This window comes from Symphodus melops, assembly GCF_947650265.1.
Source record: "Symphodus melops genome assembly, chromosome: 11".
Classification (NCBI taxonomy): Eukaryota; Metazoa; Chordata; class Actinopteri; order Labriformes; family Labridae; genus Symphodus; species Symphodus melops.
The window spans coordinates 1,933,462-1,952,185 of record NC_136701.1 but is presented as its reverse complement, the minus strand read 5'-3'; the positions used below and the strand labels follow the sequence as shown (position 1 = coordinate 1,952,185).

The 18,724-nt window shown below is 44.4% G+C and overlaps 2 protein-coding genes across 4 annotated transcripts; one reads left to right on the top strand and one right to left on the bottom strand.

The window, feature by feature from the left end:
* Window positions 1-42: 42 nt before the first annotated feature.
* LOC306831493 (glucose-6-phosphate exchanger SLC37A4-like) lies at window positions 43-11,242 on the top strand. The gene is made up of 10 exons (XM_079355627.1): window positions 43-682; window positions 2,666-3,111; window positions 4,244-4,476; window positions 7,185-7,431; window positions 8,238-8,390; window positions 8,470-8,555; window positions 8,642-8,755; window positions 9,780-9,845; window positions 9,933-10,071; window positions 10,271-11,242. The coding sequence occupies exons 2-10, from the start codon at window positions 2,964-2,966 to the stop codon at window positions 10,435-10,437; spliced, it is 1,353 nt and encodes a 450-aa protein (XP_079211753.1). The 5' UTR covers window positions 43-682; window positions 2,666-2,963; the 3' UTR covers window positions 10,438-11,242.
* A 2,267-nt stretch (window positions 11,243-13,509) lies between these two features.
* hmgn1b (high mobility group nucleosome binding domain 1b) lies at window positions 13,510-18,510 on the bottom strand. Of its 3 annotated transcripts, XM_079356317.1 has the most exons (7): window positions 16,376-16,618; window positions 14,969-14,995; window positions 14,748-14,774; window positions 14,583-14,615; window positions 14,447-14,485; window positions 14,230-14,349; window positions 13,510-14,137 (listed from the first exon to the last, which is right to left on the bottom strand). In XM_079356317.1, exons 1-7 carry the CDS (start codon window positions 16,403-16,405, stop codon window positions 14,075-14,077), a joined length of 339 nt encoding a protein of 112 aa, XP_079212443.1. In that variant the 5' UTR covers window positions 16,406-16,618; the 3' UTR covers window positions 13,510-14,074. The 3 variants fall into 3 exon arrangements, with proteins under 3 accessions (XP_079212443.1, XP_079212444.1, XP_079212445.1); XM_079356318.1 differs by lacking the exons at window positions 14,969-14,995; window positions 16,376-16,618 and adding an exon at window positions 18,439-18,510; XM_079356319.1 differs by lacking the exon at window positions 14,969-14,995.
* Between the last annotated feature and the right edge of the window lie 214 nt (window positions 18,511-18,724).

The window sequence follows — 18,724 nt, the reverse complement described above, 5'->3', positions numbered from 1 at the left end:
AACAGATTAAAAACATCTCGATACGTTTGGCTTTGATGCGTTAGAGAGCGATCTGCTAGATTTAAAGTGTTTTCAGAGGAATCAGGGGTTGAGTTCTGTGCCTCTTATTTTGTGGGTTCATTTCCCTGATCTGATAACTCAAAAGTCCACTTTTAGGGTTTACATATCTGTTAAACTTTCTCCAGACTCAAACATAAGACTGTAAGTCCTCAGACGGACAGAGGGGGGCAGCAGTGAGCTCTGTGAGGCTAATACTAGGACTATTGTAGTAAAACAATAGATCTTCGATTATGCCGAATTAATCTGCAGTTTCTAGTTAATCTATAACGGCACTGAATTTTCTATAGTTTAGTGTTTTCATGTGTGGCAGCAGACGTGTTAATCCGCACATGTATAAATAGAGTTTGGCGCGTGCACGATGCGATCCGACATTTGCTTCGACCCTCGTACAGTAATGGTGGTGCGACACTGGAAACCACAGCCAGCCTGCTCAGTCTGTCTTCGGTATTTGCCACCGTGGCTGTTGGGGTTGCCCTCGCCCTCCTCCCTCTCTCTCTCTTCCTCTCTCTCTCTCTGTTTGTCGCGGGGACGCGCTCAAAGACAAGAGCCGCAGACTCGTGAGCGCGCGCCGTCCTTCTGCATCGCATGGAATGGGATCTTTGGACAGGGGCGCGTATGAAAGGTAACCAGCTTCACAGGCATTTCCTCTTTTCAGGGCAGCAGCGAGGCAGTGAGCTGCAGCTTGAGACGAAACAACACGTCGATGTGACGAAAAAAAAATCTCTGCATTTTACTCACTTTAGGGATACAAGGGCGGTACGTCCAACAAATCGGTCCGCCACGACTGTCTGAGGCTGTTTTTGTACCGGGTTTTTGCACGATGGTTGGGGTTGTTTGTTGGATTTGTCCGCCCATTGTCACTGTGGTGGTGTTGTGCAAAGTGTGTGTGCCTGAGATGGCTCACAGCTGCAGGAGGCAAGGTTCGCATTAGTTTACATGTCGTGTAACTCAGCTTGGTGCTCATCATAGTAACGTATACTTTCATGTCATGTCATGTCAGGACCCGGTGGTTTAGTTAAACCTGTATATGTCTTAAAACAAGCTGCTGTCTGTGAGTTTTCAGAGTTGGAAGTTGCACGTGAAAATAAAGTTAAATATTTCCGGGGTCGGATTATGAGACATCCAAGTGTGCTAAATGAGAGGAACTCTTTGTTAGTTTATTCACCAGTGAAACTGAAAGCAAGGTGAGATGTTGGACTGAATGTCACTTTATCCTGAACTGTAACTAAACACAACCTGGGCCAACCATTAGAGCTGTAAAGTCACATCAGTTACACCTGATATTAAAGGGGTCACATAATGTGTATTGATTATTTGTAAAACCTCCCATACAAATTCAAAATGCACAGATTTGATATGGGAAATTGCAATTCTACGTGTTCTGCTGCATGAAAAAGTCCTTTGTGGTTTTATGTTCCAGAGAGTGTAATAAACACAGGACACATTCATCCGCTTTATTGGGTAAAAAAAAAGTGAGTTTTTTTTCCCACTCAGACTCAGACATTTTTATAGTATTTATTACATTAAAAAGTTGATTTACAAATGGATCAAATTCCCTTTTTTGTTGTTGTGATAAAGTGGACAAGTACAAAATAAAAATGTGCACATAGACATGACAATTAACGCAACGGCAAATCAACAAAAAAAGAAGCAATACAGAAATAAAAACGCAAAACAATCAACAAATACAACTAAAGTAGATCTAAAGCCAGGTAGTGAGTAGTGGTGGTGAATAGGAAACGTGTGTGTGTGTGTGTGTGTGTGTGTGGTAGTGTAATGCATCAAGGTTGGCAGCTAAATAGAAAGTAATGAGTTAAAAAAAAAAAAAAAAAAGCAAAATTGAGGAGAAAAAAATATATAAATGTCATAAGAAATGAATGAAAGTAAATTTTGTTCCTTATAAGTTAAAAAAAGTTGATAAAAATAGATCAAATGACCATTAATGTCTCCGTAAATTAACAATAATGACCTGGTGTTATGTAACGTCTCGTATCGTCACACCTTCTATTTAAAGCTCTTTAACTTTGGTCCACGTGTCCGTCCTGACCGGGCCTGTGTGTAAGGAGATGGGTACCACCATGTATTCATATTCTCATCACTGCTAATTGATCGACAGTACTCCGATGGAAGTATTATGGGATGTTGAGTAAAGAGTGCAGTAGAGTGGCATCGTAATAATCATCAAACTGGATTCTTTAAGGGCTCATAAAGCAGAAAACCAACGTAATGAATCAACCAGTTAACAAAGCCCAGTACCATGAACACCATCCCAGTTTAAGAGCCAGTCCCTTCTACTGGCCTGCTGTTGACAAACTAAGGTCTTTAAGGTATTTAGTGTTGACATAGTTTGCTGACAGTAAGCAGATAAAGCAGCAAGACGTGATGAACTCAGCACGTTTCAGAGAAAAGTGAACGACCAGCTGGACTTTGATGTGTGTGTGTGATATCTGCGTCCTCTCAGACAAACATGATGTTCCATTATTCAATGTGTTCACATCAACTCAGCCCATGAAAATAAGGTGCATGGAGTGTGTGTGTCCCCCTTCAGACTGACCTGTCCTAATTACGTCTGTCTGAAGTATGTGTGTTATGTTCTCATTTCCAGCCCGGTGTCAGGTTTCCCTCCTCCGTCCTGGCTTCTACAAGCAGCAGCCTCACAGATCCACTGAGCTGCAGGAGACCCACTCTAAGCAGTGCTACCAGGCCAATGCTGCAGCTTCATCTCCTGCTCACAAGTAGTTAACGGTGTCGACGAAGAACAGCCAAACGGCAGCAGCTCCCAGCTTGGCTGGTCTCTAATCTGGCTGCCGGAGGAGCTGAATAAGCACGACTCCGCTGGAGGGAAACACCGAGGAAATAAGTTTTATCTTTCAACGTCACCTGGTGTCCGATCCAGCTCAATCATGGGGGCGTCGGGATACGGCTACTATCGCACGGCCATCTTCTTCTGCATGTTCATCGGCTACTCGCTGTACTTCTTCAACAGGAAGACCTTCTCCTTCGTCATGCCGTCTGTGATGGAGGAGATCGAACTGGACAAAGATGACCTGGGTGAGACGTCAATTAAAGATTAAAAAAAATATATATTCTTATTCAATGATACAATTCACAATGAAGCTTTTGATTTGAAGTCTTGTTCCATAATGCCAAACTCTGGCTCCTTCAGCTTACAAAACATGCAGAGGTCAAAGGTCTGAACTCAGATTACTGATCCAAACTTTAACCAGAGGGATCAATCTTCTCAAGCCAGGTTTGAAGATTCTTGACATGATTGTCATTCATTGAAGTTTGTTTATTCAGCCTATAAAAAAGTTATCCATCTGATTTAAGTGACGGAGGTTCTTATCTCCTCCTCACACAGTTGATGCTCAGTCAGCGACTCAATGCACTCATTATCATTTCACTGTACTTAGATTGTACCTATAAATGCTAACGTCTTCACACGATAGGCTGTCTAAAGACATGCACCCACTGGCTTATAAAAATGGGTGTTAGCGCCCCAAAATGGCGGTGGCCATATTGGAAACACTGACAGGAGGAACAGCTGCCAAACCTGACAGTCGTTCCTCTTTATGCACATTGTTTATGAACCGTGACGCTTTAGTTCAATCAAAATGGAAAAGAAACACTTCAATGTACTTCGACATCTTCTTGGTGGAGTCGCCCCCCGCAGGCGATTTGGGAGAATGCAGGTTTGAAGCGATTCCTCGTCGGTTGCTCTTTTAAAATCAAACGTTTACATCACAGTCTTTTAAACTTGTTCTTTTTTCTAAAAATGTTTTGGGACCTGGTTGCCTTGTGCTTTGATAGGACAGCTGAGCGGTCAGGGAAAAGAGAGAGTGACCTTTGACCCTGTGTACGCTGTGTGCCCAATCCACCAACCAAGTCAAACCAGCCCCTCTTTGTTACTTCATCTAAAACCAGAGAATGATAGGAAGTGAAAAATGATCCTTTTTACCACATATTTCAACCCAGTGGTGGCGAATTTCTGTAATGACTTCATTAATGTGTCGTGTTCATTTGTTCCTGAAGTCCGTCCGAGCTGAAACAGCTTAGAGACATCTGCAGGATGTTTGGGAGAACTTGTCGTTCGCTCCAATCTCCTCGACGTCATCGATGATTCCAGGTGGGTCAATGTGACCCCGACAGTGATAAAAGCTGCGTCCATGTTGTGGCTCTGCAGGTCTGATCACCAGCAGTCAGACCATGGCCTACGCCATCAGTAAGTTCATCAGTGGCGTGCTGTCGGATCAGATCAGCGCCCGCTGGCTCTTCTCCATCGGCCTGTTCCTGGTGGGGGGCATCAACGTGGCCTTCTCCTGGTCCTCCACCGTGCCCATGTTCTCTCTGCTCTGGTTCATCAACGGCCTGGGTCAAGGCTGCGGCTGGCCGCCCTGCGGGAAGGTGCTGCGCAAGGTGAGCTCCCCCACGCTGCAGATTATTATTATTGATAAGAATATATAAAAACAAGGGGACTGCATGGTATGGTTCAGTATAATAAAGGGGGGGCGGAGCCACAGGCTGGATTCAAAGGTGGGCGCTCCAATGAGAAGGGACTCTCACTCATATAATGATACTGTATCCAAGACCTTCTATATGTTAAGATTTATTGATAATAATAAAGGTTGAGCACCAAACGCATTTTATTTTAAAGAAAGTATTTACTCAGAAGTCAGAGATGTTTTTGTATTTATTCCAGTGTGAATAACAGTCGGCACTCTTTGTTCTCACAGAGATGTTTGGGTGTGAAAATCAAACCTCTGCTTACTTGTATCTTGAGTTTTTATAATATTTGGACTTGTTCAAGTTAAATTATATCGCCACATTAATACTTTCTATATGCTAAATTAAACGTCCCGTCGAGAGACAGAAGACGCCGCACGGCGTGCTAGTGATCCTTCATCTCCGCTGCTTTAGTTCACGTTTACAGACCACAGTCCATCAGAGCGAAGATCGCACTCCTCGCCACCTGCTGTCAGACGTGAAGCTGATTTCACGCTCTGGTTGGTTGGTGTGAGGAAGTGCACCTGTTTGTTGGTTATTTAAAGGGATACTTCGCCCATTTACATGAAGCTGTGTATCATTAGAAACATGGTAGTAGTGTTGAATGGTCGTGAGTCCAGCCCTCATTTTGCCCTGAGACGAGAAAAATATGTTTTTCTTTGCCTGGAAGTTTTCTTCATGTGATGCAATATGACGCTTTTTGCATCACATGAAGAAAACTTTCAAGCAAAGAAAAACATATTTTTCTCAGGAATCCTGCCAGAGTCGCACGTCATCGCTTGGTGGGAAACCGGCCCGTGCTGCACGCCAACGTTCCTCCGTGCAGGATGACCCAGCCAGCGACTTACTGAGGGTCTAATAAACGCTTTGCACCATTATCAGGTCTTTTCAAAGTGAGCAGTGTGAAACAGTGCGTCCAGGTCTGCTCAGAGACGTCTCGTAAGAAGCGGCCTTTAGTCCGAGTGTGTGCAGAGGAGGGGAATAAATAGGCTTTGGCATGTGTTCAGCACGCTCAGTGGGGATCAGATTACAGCACAATGTATTTATAGAAGATCCTCAGCAGATCTTTACAAAGGTGCATTCATGTTCTACTCGGAGAAGCGTCTTGAAGAGTGAGCGGCGGTGTCTCTGTCCGTCTCTGCAGCTCCTGTTCAGCAGCTGAGTCAACACGCACGGAGCGTCCAGTCCACCTCACTGTTTGCTCTGTGGCTTCTCGGCTTACTGCTCACTCTCTGCTCCTGTCGGCGCTCGGCGGGAGGAATGCTTCTGGCCCGCTTCAGCTCTATTACATCACGAGGGCGTGTGTTTCTGACGCCACTTCTCCTCCGGCAGTCATAAAGAGAAGAATCACAGCAGTGTTTAAGTATGCAGATGATCAGGGAAAGGTCTGAGTAATGTTTCAGCACGTTGCCCTGGACTCAACCTCGTATTGAAGCCAGTGGAAATGTGGCTCGATGTGGGAAATATGCGTGGAGGATGTCATTAAGTTTCCACGGAAAAAAGTTTCGTAACCATTAGAAAAAAGTTTTTTGAGATCGTACTTTGCTCGGGGGGAAGATCGCATCTTCACCCTCTTTTATTTAGTTTGTTCCGCACATGACGACACACACACACACACACACACACACACACACACAGAGAGCCATTCACAGTTTGATCACACATCTCAGCTGGGAGCAGGGAGGAGAATTACTGTACACCCCTGATGTACAGTCGGCCCCGGGGGCCATTTGAGGGTCTTAAGGGGATTTTTTTTTTTGCGTCCCTCGACTTCATTCAAAGAATCAGAAGATTTTATCTCGAGGACTTCTTCAGATCAGTATATTTTGTGATGGGTTTTTTTTTTTTACGTTAGAGGGCTGAAAAATATTCCTCAAATAGAAAATGTTCAGTACAATATATGTACTTTCTTTTTTTTTAACAGCTTTTGAATATTTTCCAAAATGTTCCTTTTTCTTTTACAATCAAATTAAAACACGTTAAAGGTTTCATTCTGAGAGGGGGGAAAAAAAGAGACGCAAATATCAAGATGTCCCTTGAAGTTTTACTGTTCTTTGAAAAAAATAAAATAAATAGAACACAATTGTTTTCTACTGAAATTATTTGTTATTTTTGAAGAGGGCCAAATTCAAAAAGTTACAATATTATTTGAAAAAAAAAAATATATATATATATATCCCATTCCTGAGCTCGAGTGTACAGACCTGCCGGGACGTCAGTGTTTGTGTTTGTAAGAGCAGCAGAAATGTGTGTGGTGGTTGTGAAGCGATCTTTAATAGATCTGCAGCTGCTGGACGAGGCTGAACTCCTTCATCCTCTCCTCCTCCTCCTTCTCCTCCTCATCCTCCTGTGTCCTGATGATCTCAAAACATGCATGCTCTCTCCTCCTCCTCTCCCCCTCCTCCTCATCTCCTCCTCATCCTCTCCTCCTCCTCCTCCTCCTCTCCTCCTCCTCAGCAGTAGGAAGGTCGGGGCTTAATACAACATCCCAGATAGCTCCTGCATCCCAAAGAAGTTTACAGACTGTTGTTTTAGTCACCTTGCAACACACTCAGTCCTCTCTCTCTCTCTCTCTCTCTCTCTCTCTCTCTCTCTCTCTCTCTCTCTCTCTCTCTCATTAGTGGTTCGAGCCGTCCCAGTTCGGGACCTGGTGGTCCGTCCTGTCCTGCAGTATGAACCTGGCTGGGAGTCTGGGTCCCATCTTGGTGACGGTGCTGCTGCAGTACTACGACTGGAGGACCATCATGACCATGTCGGGCGTCTTCTGTGCTGCCTTCTCCTTAGTGTGTCTGACGTTTGTGACCAACGAGCCCAAGGACGTGGGTCTGCCCAGTATCGAGGCCGCGGCTAAGAAGGGCTCGAAGGGAGGTGAGGGAGCGGGGTTACGATGACCAGCTCCGTAGCATGTCAGCCACAGGGGGGCAACGTTAGCTTCCTTTTTGTCATCCCAACAGATGAGATGAGGTATCGTCATTAAAAAGCAGAATTGACAGTTATGTAGTGGGTAATGATCCACTCGTGTATCAGGATGAAGGTAGAAGATAAATGCTTCTCTCCATGTCTCAGATGTCTGACTCCATTCGCCATCTTGTCTCTCCAACAAAGACGTAAAAAAAAAATCTCTGAATCCAACAAACACATTTAAACACATATTTAAACCAATAAGTCTCACTTTAAAGGCAGGGTTGGTCATTTCCTCCAGATACACTTTTTGAAGTTCTTGGTTGAAGTTGTCTTTAGGTCCTGACTGTAATTAATAACTCGATAACATGCATGTGAAAACTTCGACCAATGTCTGCACTCGCTACACGATTTATAAACCAATCACAGCCTCTCTGCTCCACGCATGCACGAGCCCACACTCGAAGCATGAGCCGAAAGCTGCTTCTGGACCAATGGGATGAGTGCATGTAAAGTGAGGGGGCGGGGCTTTAGAGGGGAGGGGCTGGGTGAAGATGGAGCACTGAGGGAATGCTACTTTCTACAATGTTACTGACCCCGCCTTTAATGTTTGACACAAGTTTCCATCTGCCAAATGTTGATTTGACTTCCTCTCCATGAATATGTCTGAGACACACTCCTGTCCTATCAGGAGACGGCCGTGGGGATGGAGGACATGCTCCACAGATGAGTTGTGATTCCTGGTCTGCATCATGTGTGTTGTGTCTCACCAGGAAACGGTGAGAGCACCCTGAAGGAGTTCCTGCTCTCCCCCTTCCTGTGGGTGCTGTCTCTGGGTTACCTGGTGGTGTTCGGGGTGAAGACGGCGGCCACTGACTGGGGACAGCTGTTCCTCATGCAGGAGAAAGGCCAGACTGCTCTCATGGGTATTACATCAAACTGTGCATCCCTTGTCACTGACCTGACCTTTGTGATGTTGGCTGACTGCTGCTGTGTCGCTCACAGGCAGCACCTACATGAGCGCCCTGGAGGTCGGAGGTTTCGTCGGCAGCCTGGCGTCCGGTTTCATCACAGACAGAGCGGTGTCTCGGGTGAGTCACACGCGGCGTTGAAAGAAATGCTCATCAGTCAGTGATGAAAACGTCCCGTCTGTGACCTCCTCCTCCTCCTCCTCCAGAAAGGCCTGGGCACCCACGGTAACCCTCGCCATGGTCTGCTCATCCTCATGATGGGCGGCATGTACGTGTCCATGTATCTGTTCAGAGTCACCATCACTCCTGAAATCCCAAAGGTGAGTGCAGAGTCCTTTCTCCCGTTACGATGCAAAGAATTGGATTTTTTTTTTCTTCTGAGGACAGGAAGCCAACGGGCTCGGAGACGCAGTAACCGCTGCACCCTTCCACTCCGTGTGTGCGCTCACGCGGAGGGTCCGCCACGTTGAGAGTCATCAAAAACCTCATTGCTGATTTATTCAACACATGTGACGGCTTTCATCGCTCGTCACGGAGGGCGGTCTGTGCGTCTGGAAATGTCTCAGCCTATCGACAGGCTGAGAGCTGGAGCGGAGGCGGGTTTTAAGCCTTGATGAGAATAACACTTATCCTTCATAACATCCAAACAGATGGGTTTAAAAAAATGTGCTGACACAGGGAGTGCCGAGCGAGACTCGAGCTCATCAGACCTGCTCAGCTCAGCGGGTGTATGTGACTTCCTGTGCTTCTGCAGCCAGCCTCTAGTGGACACTCGTGTAACTGCAGATTTTTAAAAAAAAACCCAGATGTTTGTGCTTGGTTATCACCCACCAAATGTGAACGCTTTTACATAAGAGCTGAACATGTGTTGATTTAACGTCAGTGTGTTTTTTTTGTGTGTTAAAAACAGAAATCTGCTCCACATGGTTTTTTGTTTACAACTTATCACTGGAGTGAGTCAAAAGCACGCAGACATTAAGTTTCTCTGGGAGCGAGGGGAGTTCCCCCCCCGAAGCTTGCTGCTGTATCTATCCGCTCCACCTTAATTAAGGCGGACTGGCTGAGCCGGGGAGGGCGTGGCGTCAGAGGCAGGAGTTGGACCCCTTGTGGATTGTGGAGCTGACATGTCTTTATGATATGTAATGAATAAATAAAGATGCTCCATCAATCAGAGGCACGTCTTATAAAACACAACAGTGGATGTTTTCCCTTTTTGTTTTCGTGTTTTATCAGGTAAGGCAGTGTAAGATAAGCGCCTGGTTTTTACCTGGGGCCCCCCACCATGGGCCCCTGACGTCTTCCTTTTCATAGTTCAGCTTTTAGAAATCCTCTTTCTTCCCTCAGGAGGCCCCCCTTTGGGTCCAAGTCCTTCACCCGGTCTCTGTTCTCATCGGCGTGTCAGAAAAAGAGGTATGTTCAAGACGTTTGTGAGGATCAAACTTCACCACAAAACAAAACAAAAAATCTTTTTCAAAACGAAACGGCGCTCCCACACAGATCTGGATCCTCCTCCTCGGTGCTGTGTTTGGATTTTCTTCTTACGGACCAATCGCCTTGTTCGGGGTGATCGCGAGTGAAAGCGCTCCTTCTAACTTCTGTGGAACTTCTCATGCTGTCGTAGCTTTGATGGCTAACGGTAAGCTTCAGACGCACATAAACCAGCAATCCACCAAACATGAGTTCTGTTCATGTCTACAGAACATATTTGAACCCTTCAGACTTTTATTGTTTAAAGCTCCTAAAATGTATTAAAAAGTCAGAGAGAAATAAAAGCGCTACTTTTGAACCGCTGATTCGTCCGTCATGACTAAACAACCTTTTTACTGTTGTTGCAGTGGGTGCTTTTATGGCGGGGCTTCCCTTCAGCACTATTGCCAAGCAGCACAGCTGGGACATGGCCTTCTGGGTAGCGGAGGTGATTATGGCCGTCGCCACCGTCTGCTTCTTCCTCGTACGCAACATGCGCACGAAGATGGGACGGATCGCAGAGAAACTGGACTAATGGCGTCTTCCTGTAATAAGACAACTGTTGATGTCCTGTAACTTGACCGCACAGACTGTGTGAGTGCGTTCATGAATACTCTGTAAAAAAAAACCAAAAAAAAAAAAAAACCTGCACATTATTACGACTCCAATCTGACCAAACCAGTCTGAACACCGACTCTTCTCCTGAGTTTTTGGCTTCACGTAGATGCTCGGGACAGGATCTACTTTAGGAATCAGGAACTTGCCGCACATTTCTCCTCGTAGTCAGCAGATAGAGATCCCATTGGCTGCAGTGTTTCCAGTTTAATAAAGGTAGTACTCTAAAGGAACATGAAGAAGGATGTGTGCTGCTCATTGCACAGCTGGCCTTCAGTGGAGGTCCGCTCCGTTTACCTTACTGAATGTGCACTGAAGAGCCTGTACAGTCTGGACTATTACACATCGAGGATATTTGCACAAATATGGTAGCATGCGTCACGGTCATTTTACTAATACCTCAAGAAAATGTTTAAGGCTCATTATTTTTATTGGAGCGATAGGAAACTGTTATTTTTATACACGCTGCTACGTGATACAGAATAACACTTGGTAAGGATGCAAGCTCTTCTAATCTGATGGGTTTTTTATGAGAATGTATTATCAGACCTGTATTATCAGGTGTTGTCGTCGTCACTGCCACTGTGTGCACTGTGAACCTTCTCGTCTCGAGGAGATGTTGAAAGAATGATCTTCACTCGGTGCCAAACTGGCATGTCTGTATGGTACTGGAATTCTATGATGCACCTAAATGGGTTAAGAGCGTCCAATAAATGTGAAGTCGACTTCCTTTGGGATGAGTGTTTTTATTTGTTGTTGAGCTTCTTGTGTGAAATTGTCTCTTGTTTCGGACAAATGTTGAAACTAGTTTAAAACATGTTTGTACCAAAGAGGCATAAACCTTCAAATGTCTGCTCGTACATGTAAAACCGTGTCATCTGGTTAAAGAGGAGCGGCCCCTGCGTGGCTCCTGGGGCCTCCTCGGCATGTGTGACCCTCGGGTCACTGATAATGTGTCGAAGGATTGCATCATATAAAAGATGTTTCTGATATGGAGCAGTTAGCGCACCATGAGCACATCCTGACAGTCCTTAATGTGCACAAACACTCCAGACTTCTTCTCATGTTTACATACAGCGTTAGCAGTCTAAGCGCCATAAATCACGGGAATAGCTTTCCCAAGATCTGCTATTTGTTCTTGCATGAAGTGTCAAATAAAAGCCTGTCCCAATGTAAGGTTCAGTCCCCTTTACTAGCCTGGCATAGGTGCATGTTTGCAGCAACACACACACACACACACACACACACACACACACACACACACACACACACACACACACACACACACACACACACACACACACACACACACACACACACACACACACAGATGACCTTCAGGGGGCGGCTGGGGCTCAGCTGGGAGAGTCGGTCATTTCTCACCCAGGAAGTCAGGGGTTCGATTCCCAGCTCCTGCAGCCTCATGTCCGGCGTGTCCTTGGAGAGGACACTGAACCCTGAGTTGCTCCTGCTGCTTCGTCTGCGGCGCCTGTGTGAAGGGGATTAGTCACCAGCAGCTCCTACCATCAGTGTGTGCATGTGGAGGTGTGACCTGCACAGTGTGTATATAATACTGACAGTCCATGGTGTGTGTAAGCTCAAGCAAGGGATACAAGTGAAGTGAATGATCTGCCTGTGTGTGCGCGCCTCCACACTGTCTCTTCAGACTAATCACAGCGGAGATGGAAACCTAACTTTACAATGTGCGGCATCAGGAACAATGACACGAGCTGACTCCCTCGAGACGGTCCAATGTGAAACTGTCCATGGTGCTGAAACTATTCCCTATCCGTTGTTCCCTATAAACTGTTTGAAGGGGACACGGAGTTTCTTGTTCCCAGTCGTCATCTGTGGGGTTGAATGTAGATGGAGCGTCAAACCTGCATCGCTCCACTCGTCCCCTCTGACTCACGGCTCGCAGAGGAACGTCTTTAAGGGAACGCCCGAACACTTCGACTTGTTGCAGGTCAAATGAACTTATAAAGCACTTCTTCTGTCACAGCAGCCATGGAGTACATCAAACACTGAAAGCAAAACACATTCACGTCTGCATCCAGCTGTGATGGAGATCTTTACACTCACATGTGATGTTTTGTAAACAATGGTCTTAAATACCTTCCACAAGAATCCAGACTGTAATTGGAAGTGTTTAGAGACTGTTATTTCTGCAGGAGGAGGATGCACAAAATATTTTGTTGATTTTTCTTTTGGGGTGCCTAAATTTATGCACATGCCTAATTCTGTTTACATAATTATTGCACACTTTCAGTAAATCATATACACTTTATTTCACTTCTCAAATATCACTGTGTTTGTCTCCTATATGATATATTTAACTGAGATTTCTTATCAAAACAACCAATGACTTATAAAGGAAAAAAATCATGAAAATTTACAGGGGTGCCCAAACTTCTGCATACCATGTGCTGTCCAACACTCGTTTACATGATGCATCATGTTTTTGGATTACTGTGATGGATGAGTGCAAGGACTTCAAATGGAGTTACGTTCTGACTCAAAATGAATCCGGTCTGTCTCCTAACGTGACATGCATCTTACTGGAGACATATTTTGGTAATGAGAGAGAGCAACAACTACCAATCGAGTTTTATTGTTTTGTCGATAACAATTACACAGGTACACCTATTAACAAAAAAAAAAATAAACTGCACACTTGTATTTGATACAGATCCCTAGAACGTACACGAATATTGCTACTGCTGGTATGCATTTGACATCTCAAATAAAAAGTAGTTTGCGTGGAGGCCTTTAAGAGGCCAGTCTCGTTATGCTTACACCCCCCCCCGTTAGCTTAGCTAAGAAGACAAATTCCATTTTTACCATCCTTACAATGTACCATGACACACTGCATATAGAAAGATTGAAAAACCCCCCTTTTCACAGCAGCTATACAAATTCATTGCGACGCTATCACAGAACAGAGACACGACCAAGACACGCGATGCACAGTTCTGACAGGGAGAGCTCCAGGACTAGCTATTTTAGCTTTTATTGATCAAATTGGTAAAGAAAAAAACTGCATGAGTACAAGAGTTAACATAGAGGAACAAAGCATACAAACATTCTAAAACACTGTTCTTCATCAGAAACAATAAAACAGTTGTCCTGTGACTTTGTCCATCCCCACCCCAGCACAGATTACAAACACTGTCCCTTATAAAAGCATATGGAATGTAATCCACGCAGGCGAATCTCTTCCCGTTGTTTCCCCAGCTCCTCCGTTGTGCGTGCGCGTTGTCACCGTAACCTGTCCCGCACCCTCCCCTCCTTCACATTTAAAACTAAAAATTAAATCCACCAACAGCAACAACAACGACCGCAATTTTTTCTATGGCGATGCAACACTGTGGGATGTGATGATATTCCCCCCGTCTCCGAATTTGACTTTTTTTTTTTTCTTTCATTAAAAAAAGTGTTCTCTACAATCAAACTACTAAAAAACCTGTATTTAGAAAATAGTTGATAAAAATATTCCCCTGAATTGTACAAGAAAAGAGGTACAGGGAGCACTGGTAAAAGACGTGGTTTCAGAGATGTTATTCTGCTGCCTCCTCTTCCTCTTCTTTTTCCTCCTCAGCTGCTTCTTCTGTAGCTGGTGCCTGCAAGACAAAAATCAGGGTGTCAAAGATCAATCAACTAATAAAAAAAAAAAATCTGTTTTACACGTTTATAATTTTTTCCAGACACTCACTTCTTCCTCTGCTTCTACCTCGGCTTTGGCTTCGCCGTTCTCAGCGGGGGCCTCTGGTTCTTTCTCCTCGGGCGTCTCTGCTGGCACCTCCTTTACTTTCTTGGACTTCGTTTGTGCCTTCTAGAAACACAGAAACAAAAACATGCTAGGTCTTTTTATTGTCTGTGCGTTTGTGTTCAGCACGTTGCATCATAATTGATCAAAAGCACAATCTTACCTTTGGTTTGGGTTCGGGCTTTGTTTTAGTTTCAGCATCCTGAAAGGGAAGAACAAAAAAAAAAAAAACATTCACATCAGCAGGAGGAATGCAGAACAGTTCTTGTCTGAAAGAGTCTGGACTTGTCTGCACTTACTTTTTGCAACCTTGCAGATCTCCTCCTGGACGCCTGAGAAGATAAGGGGGGGTGTTACTTTCAAACTTTAGACTTTTGGAACGATGCTGACCCCTGGTGGTTGGGTGGACTACCAATGCTTTAAATTTAGAAGTTTCACGTTATGATGTTTTGATCAATCCTTACCGGTATTTCTTCTCCTGCATTGGCAGCCTATAGGAGGAGGGGGGGGAAAAAAAGATTCAGATGAGGGAAATTCACTGCAATTGTGATGATTGGGGTGTGTGTGTGGGGGGGGGGGTGTTACTTTCAAACTTTAGGAACGATGCTGACCCCTGGTGGTTGGGTGGACTACCAGTGCTTTAAATTTAGAAGTTTCATGTTATGATGTTCTGATCAATCCTTACCGGTATTTCTTCTCCTGCTTTGGCAGCCTATAGGAGGGGGGGGGGAAAGATTCAGATGAGGGAAATTCACTGCAATTGTGATGATTGAGGTGTGTGTGTGTGGGGGGGGGGGGGGGGTGTATGGGCTTCAAGGATTGTTATGCAACTGAAAAGTGGGCGTTTTCCCACAGAATATTAGCCTATGGCTGTACATGTAGCTTCATGCATGTCTTAGTTTGGGGCAAGCAATGTGATTGGCTTCCAGCACAAAGGAAACTGTAACCTAAATAGTGCAAAGGCTCAACGCGGGTATGGATACTATTATAGTAAACAGGTGTTGTGATGTCACTATCACACGGTGTGTGGCTATAGGTGTAATTAAAAGCGCATGTGTTGGGACTACTTTCGCTCGCGGATGAGAAGAAAGTGTTTGATGACAGAAGTTTAAAACAGCGTCATGTCCTCGTGCTCTCTCTCTCTGGTGAGGAGGGGACGAGGACTCCGCCTCCTTCTCCTTACCATTCATTGGTAATAAATGGGATTGCCAACGAACGGAGAAAGAGAGAGAGAGAGAAAAAAACTGAGCAATGTAGTGTGTTCCCGCCATAATTTTGAAAAGAGTCACAACGTCGACCTGGTAGCAGAATCTCCTAGAAGCCCCCAGCAACAAGAGCAGCGCTGCTCTGACGGAGGCTCGCCATTGCATAACCTGAGCCCGACAATACACACGACGAAACAGCCTTCCAAGAATGCATGATCAGCGGGGAAAACCCAGGGCCACAGTGCGGGAACAGAAAGTACTAATGCATGAACCTCCCATGTTACAGGCACGGATATTTTACGGTATTAAAAAAAAACGTTTTACAGCTAAAAACGCCAAATGAAAATATATGCATGCAGAAATCCTGCACAATAACATAAATACACAACACGCTTCTAATGTTCCAGCTGGAGAAACTTTCGTTTCCAGCGTGACGACCCCCCCCCCCACCAATTGGAAACAATCAATATGCCGCCAACTTTCTCTGCAGAAAAAAAACCAGCCCCTCCGTCGACACTAAACGGCCTCAGCTAGACGTGGAACTAAATGTTCCACGATGCATTAAAAACTTACATAAATTCACCATTGCCTTCGTGCATATCACAATCCTGCGGTAAATTAACCCTATGCACGCGGGCACAAAGATAATCAGTGCACGAGGACGGTGATAAGACCGAGAGGAGCAGCCACTTGAGGAAATCAAAACAGAAAACTAAAAACTCCGCGCTGCACGACGTGAAGGAGGAAGAGCGCGCGGACATTTTATTTTTTACAACATTTTTTAGGAAGTATGTCTCTGTAAAGAAGCCCATTCAACACATTAGCAGTTGTGGGGTTATAAACGCTGTATCACTTGAATGCATATAAAAGATGTCGGGTCTACTCACTTCGGTCTGTTGTCTGATCCTTTTAGGCATGGTTGGTTTTGTGTAAGGGCGTTTTTCTAAACGAAGAAAAACTGAACTAAATGCAACTCGATTCAGGAGCAAACACAACAGTGGTATATTCAGGATAAAGCTGTGCCAATAATACAGTCTCTAACACGGCGCAGCGAGACGTTAATGTTCCATAGGAAGAAAAAACTAGCTGAAACCGGATTGGATTCTCCCCCTCCCACCCTATTCAAACTGGTATACCTTCAGAGTGATTGACGGGGCTAAACCCCGCCCCTTGCGCGTCGGTGATTGGACGACGCTGCGGTCAGCAACACGATTTCAAATCCGAGCTTTTACCTGTTTGGATACGTCACACGTCAGTTACCAAACGTGGCGAGCGATTTGTCCATGTGCGACGACGTGCCCTAAGGAGGCGAAATGTGTCTTTTAAAAACGATGCCCTTCACATTTACACGTTTGCTGCCACGACGAATTGATATGTTGAAGAATAGCCGAGCGTTGACCGTGCAACACTTGCAGAATAAAAAAACAAACAATCAAACTCGGTGTGTGTGTGAAGACTAACGCCATGTGGATCAGTGTGGAGCTGGAGAAAAGGGGTGTGTGCTCCTTCGGCCCAAGTCTTTTGTATTTTAGCTTGGGAAAATGGCGACATGATAGCGAGCAGATACAGCTCTTAGCATGCGCGTGCTCTGATGCAGACTGTTTTTTATTTGGAGTTGGGTGGGGGTTTGCAGTCTGGTGGCCGACATGCTTTTCGTGTTCAGGTGTGCACATGAAATAACCGCGGTGTGTCTCCAGCCTTGTCTTGGAAGTCATTTCTGCACGGAAAGTTGATTCATTTCCCCCTCTGAGTGTTTGATGAAGACACACTGTCCTGACTGTCTTAGCTCCTTCATTTATTCTCAGCTTTGAGGAAACCCTGTGAGAGCTTCTGCCCTGAAAGGAGATGTTTTCTTTTACTTAAGTCTTTTTACACAATCTTAGACAGCCTGCACATTTAGAAGAATAAAAAAATGTATATAACAGAGTACAAGCTGTAATAGTTATAAACCCCCCATAGGCTACTCTCAGTCCAGAGCAATGCTAATGAGAAGGAGATGTGAACTTATTGAGCGTTTCCTTCCCATATGGTATCTATTAATTGTCACAACTATCTGCTAGGACAAAGATTAGTCTGCTATGAGCTTGCTTTATATCAAGATTATTCTTTTAACCTTAGACTAGGAATCACAGAGGCCATCCCATCATGTTTACTTGCCTATTTTTTCGAATGAATTCAAATAATAAATTCTCAAAAAGAGAAAACAGCAAAGTGGTAGTTTTCAAGTTGACAAAAGTGTAAAGTCAATACAGTGTTTTGAGATCTGATGAATGTGCCGTCAGGTACTGCAGCGTCGAAGGATTAAACGTGGAGATATTTTGAAGCATGCTTTGTGCAGATGGATGATAGATGACCCTTATTGTGCTTTGCTAGCAAATGAATATAAATACAAAGGTCAGCTTTTGTTGATCGTGGCTAAATGAATTGTTGTTTTTTGTGTTGTGCAATATTTCCGGATCTGCTTGTTTTTAGGATTGCCGTTGTTTTTGATCCTCTTGTATATTTTGCAAATCATTTTTAAAGCCTTGTGTAACCGAATGGTGAAGTTCACTCCAAAGGCGACCTTCTTTCCTGTGATGTCAGCTCTGAGTTGGAAGCTCTTTATAATGTTGCACTGCAGTAGTTTGCAAAATGTTTTAAAGTATAAAACATTGTTTCAAGACTTCCTGTTTGATAGAAACTGATAAGTATATGCTGATTTTGAAAATAAAGGGCATGTGGTATATTTTAGGTTGAAACTAATGACTCGTAAGCTAAGCACAGCTAACTCCGAAGAGATAATGTTAGCATAGCTGAAAGAATCAGTAACTGGCCTCAATGTAAAAGAAAGCTAGGAGGCTAATTTAAGTGTTAGAGGTATTCAGATGTTTCCCAACACCATCAAACTGTAGACAAAGTCTATCGTTACCTATTTGGATACCAAGGCCACAAAAATAGAAATCCTACTCACCCAATATTTCTTATAATAAACAAAAAGTACAGGCCAACTTGTGCACATTGTCTTCATTGTACAGATGCGTTGTGTATGTGTAACATTTGATGCTCTCTGTCTTTAATTTGCAGCACTTTTGTTTAAACAAAAAAGATTTATCTGTAATTTTATTTTAAGCTTGGGAAAGTCTCTTCATGACACAAAAAAAAGCCAAAAATCATCGGTCTGATTTGTTAATGTAGTTCATACTACCCGCGTTGCTGGAGCTTTCTGACTTCTTTAAGCCTTTTTCTTGTCATGCACC

Excerpts from the sequence above, each read along its gene's own strand:
- hmgn1b (XM_079356318.1), bottom strand. The coding sequence starts at position 18,495 with ATGAAGACAATGTGCACAAGTTGGCCTGTACTTTTTGTTTATTATAAG. Across the intron at positions 14,616-14,747 it reads ATGCAGGAGAAGAAATACCG|GCGTCCAGGAGGAGATCTGC; the intron begins GTAAGGATTGAT and ends TTATCTTCTCAG. Across the intron at positions 14,486-14,582 it reads GATCTGCAAGGTTGCAAAAA|GATGCTGAAACTAAAACAAA; the intron begins GTAAGTGCAGAC and ends CTTCCCTTTCAG.
- LOC306831493 (XM_079355627.1), top strand. The coding sequence starts at position 2,964 with ATGGGGGCGTCGGGATACGGCTACTATCGCACGGCCATCTTCTTCTGC. Across the intron at positions 3,112-4,243 it reads ACTGGACAAAGATGACCTGG|GTCTGATCACCAGCAGTCAG; the intron begins GTGAGACGTCAA and ends GTGGCTCTGCAG. Across the intron at positions 10,072-10,270 it reads CGTAGCTTTGATGGCTAACG|TGGGTGCTTTTATGGCGGGG; the intron begins GTAAGCTTCAGA and ends CTGTTGTTGCAG.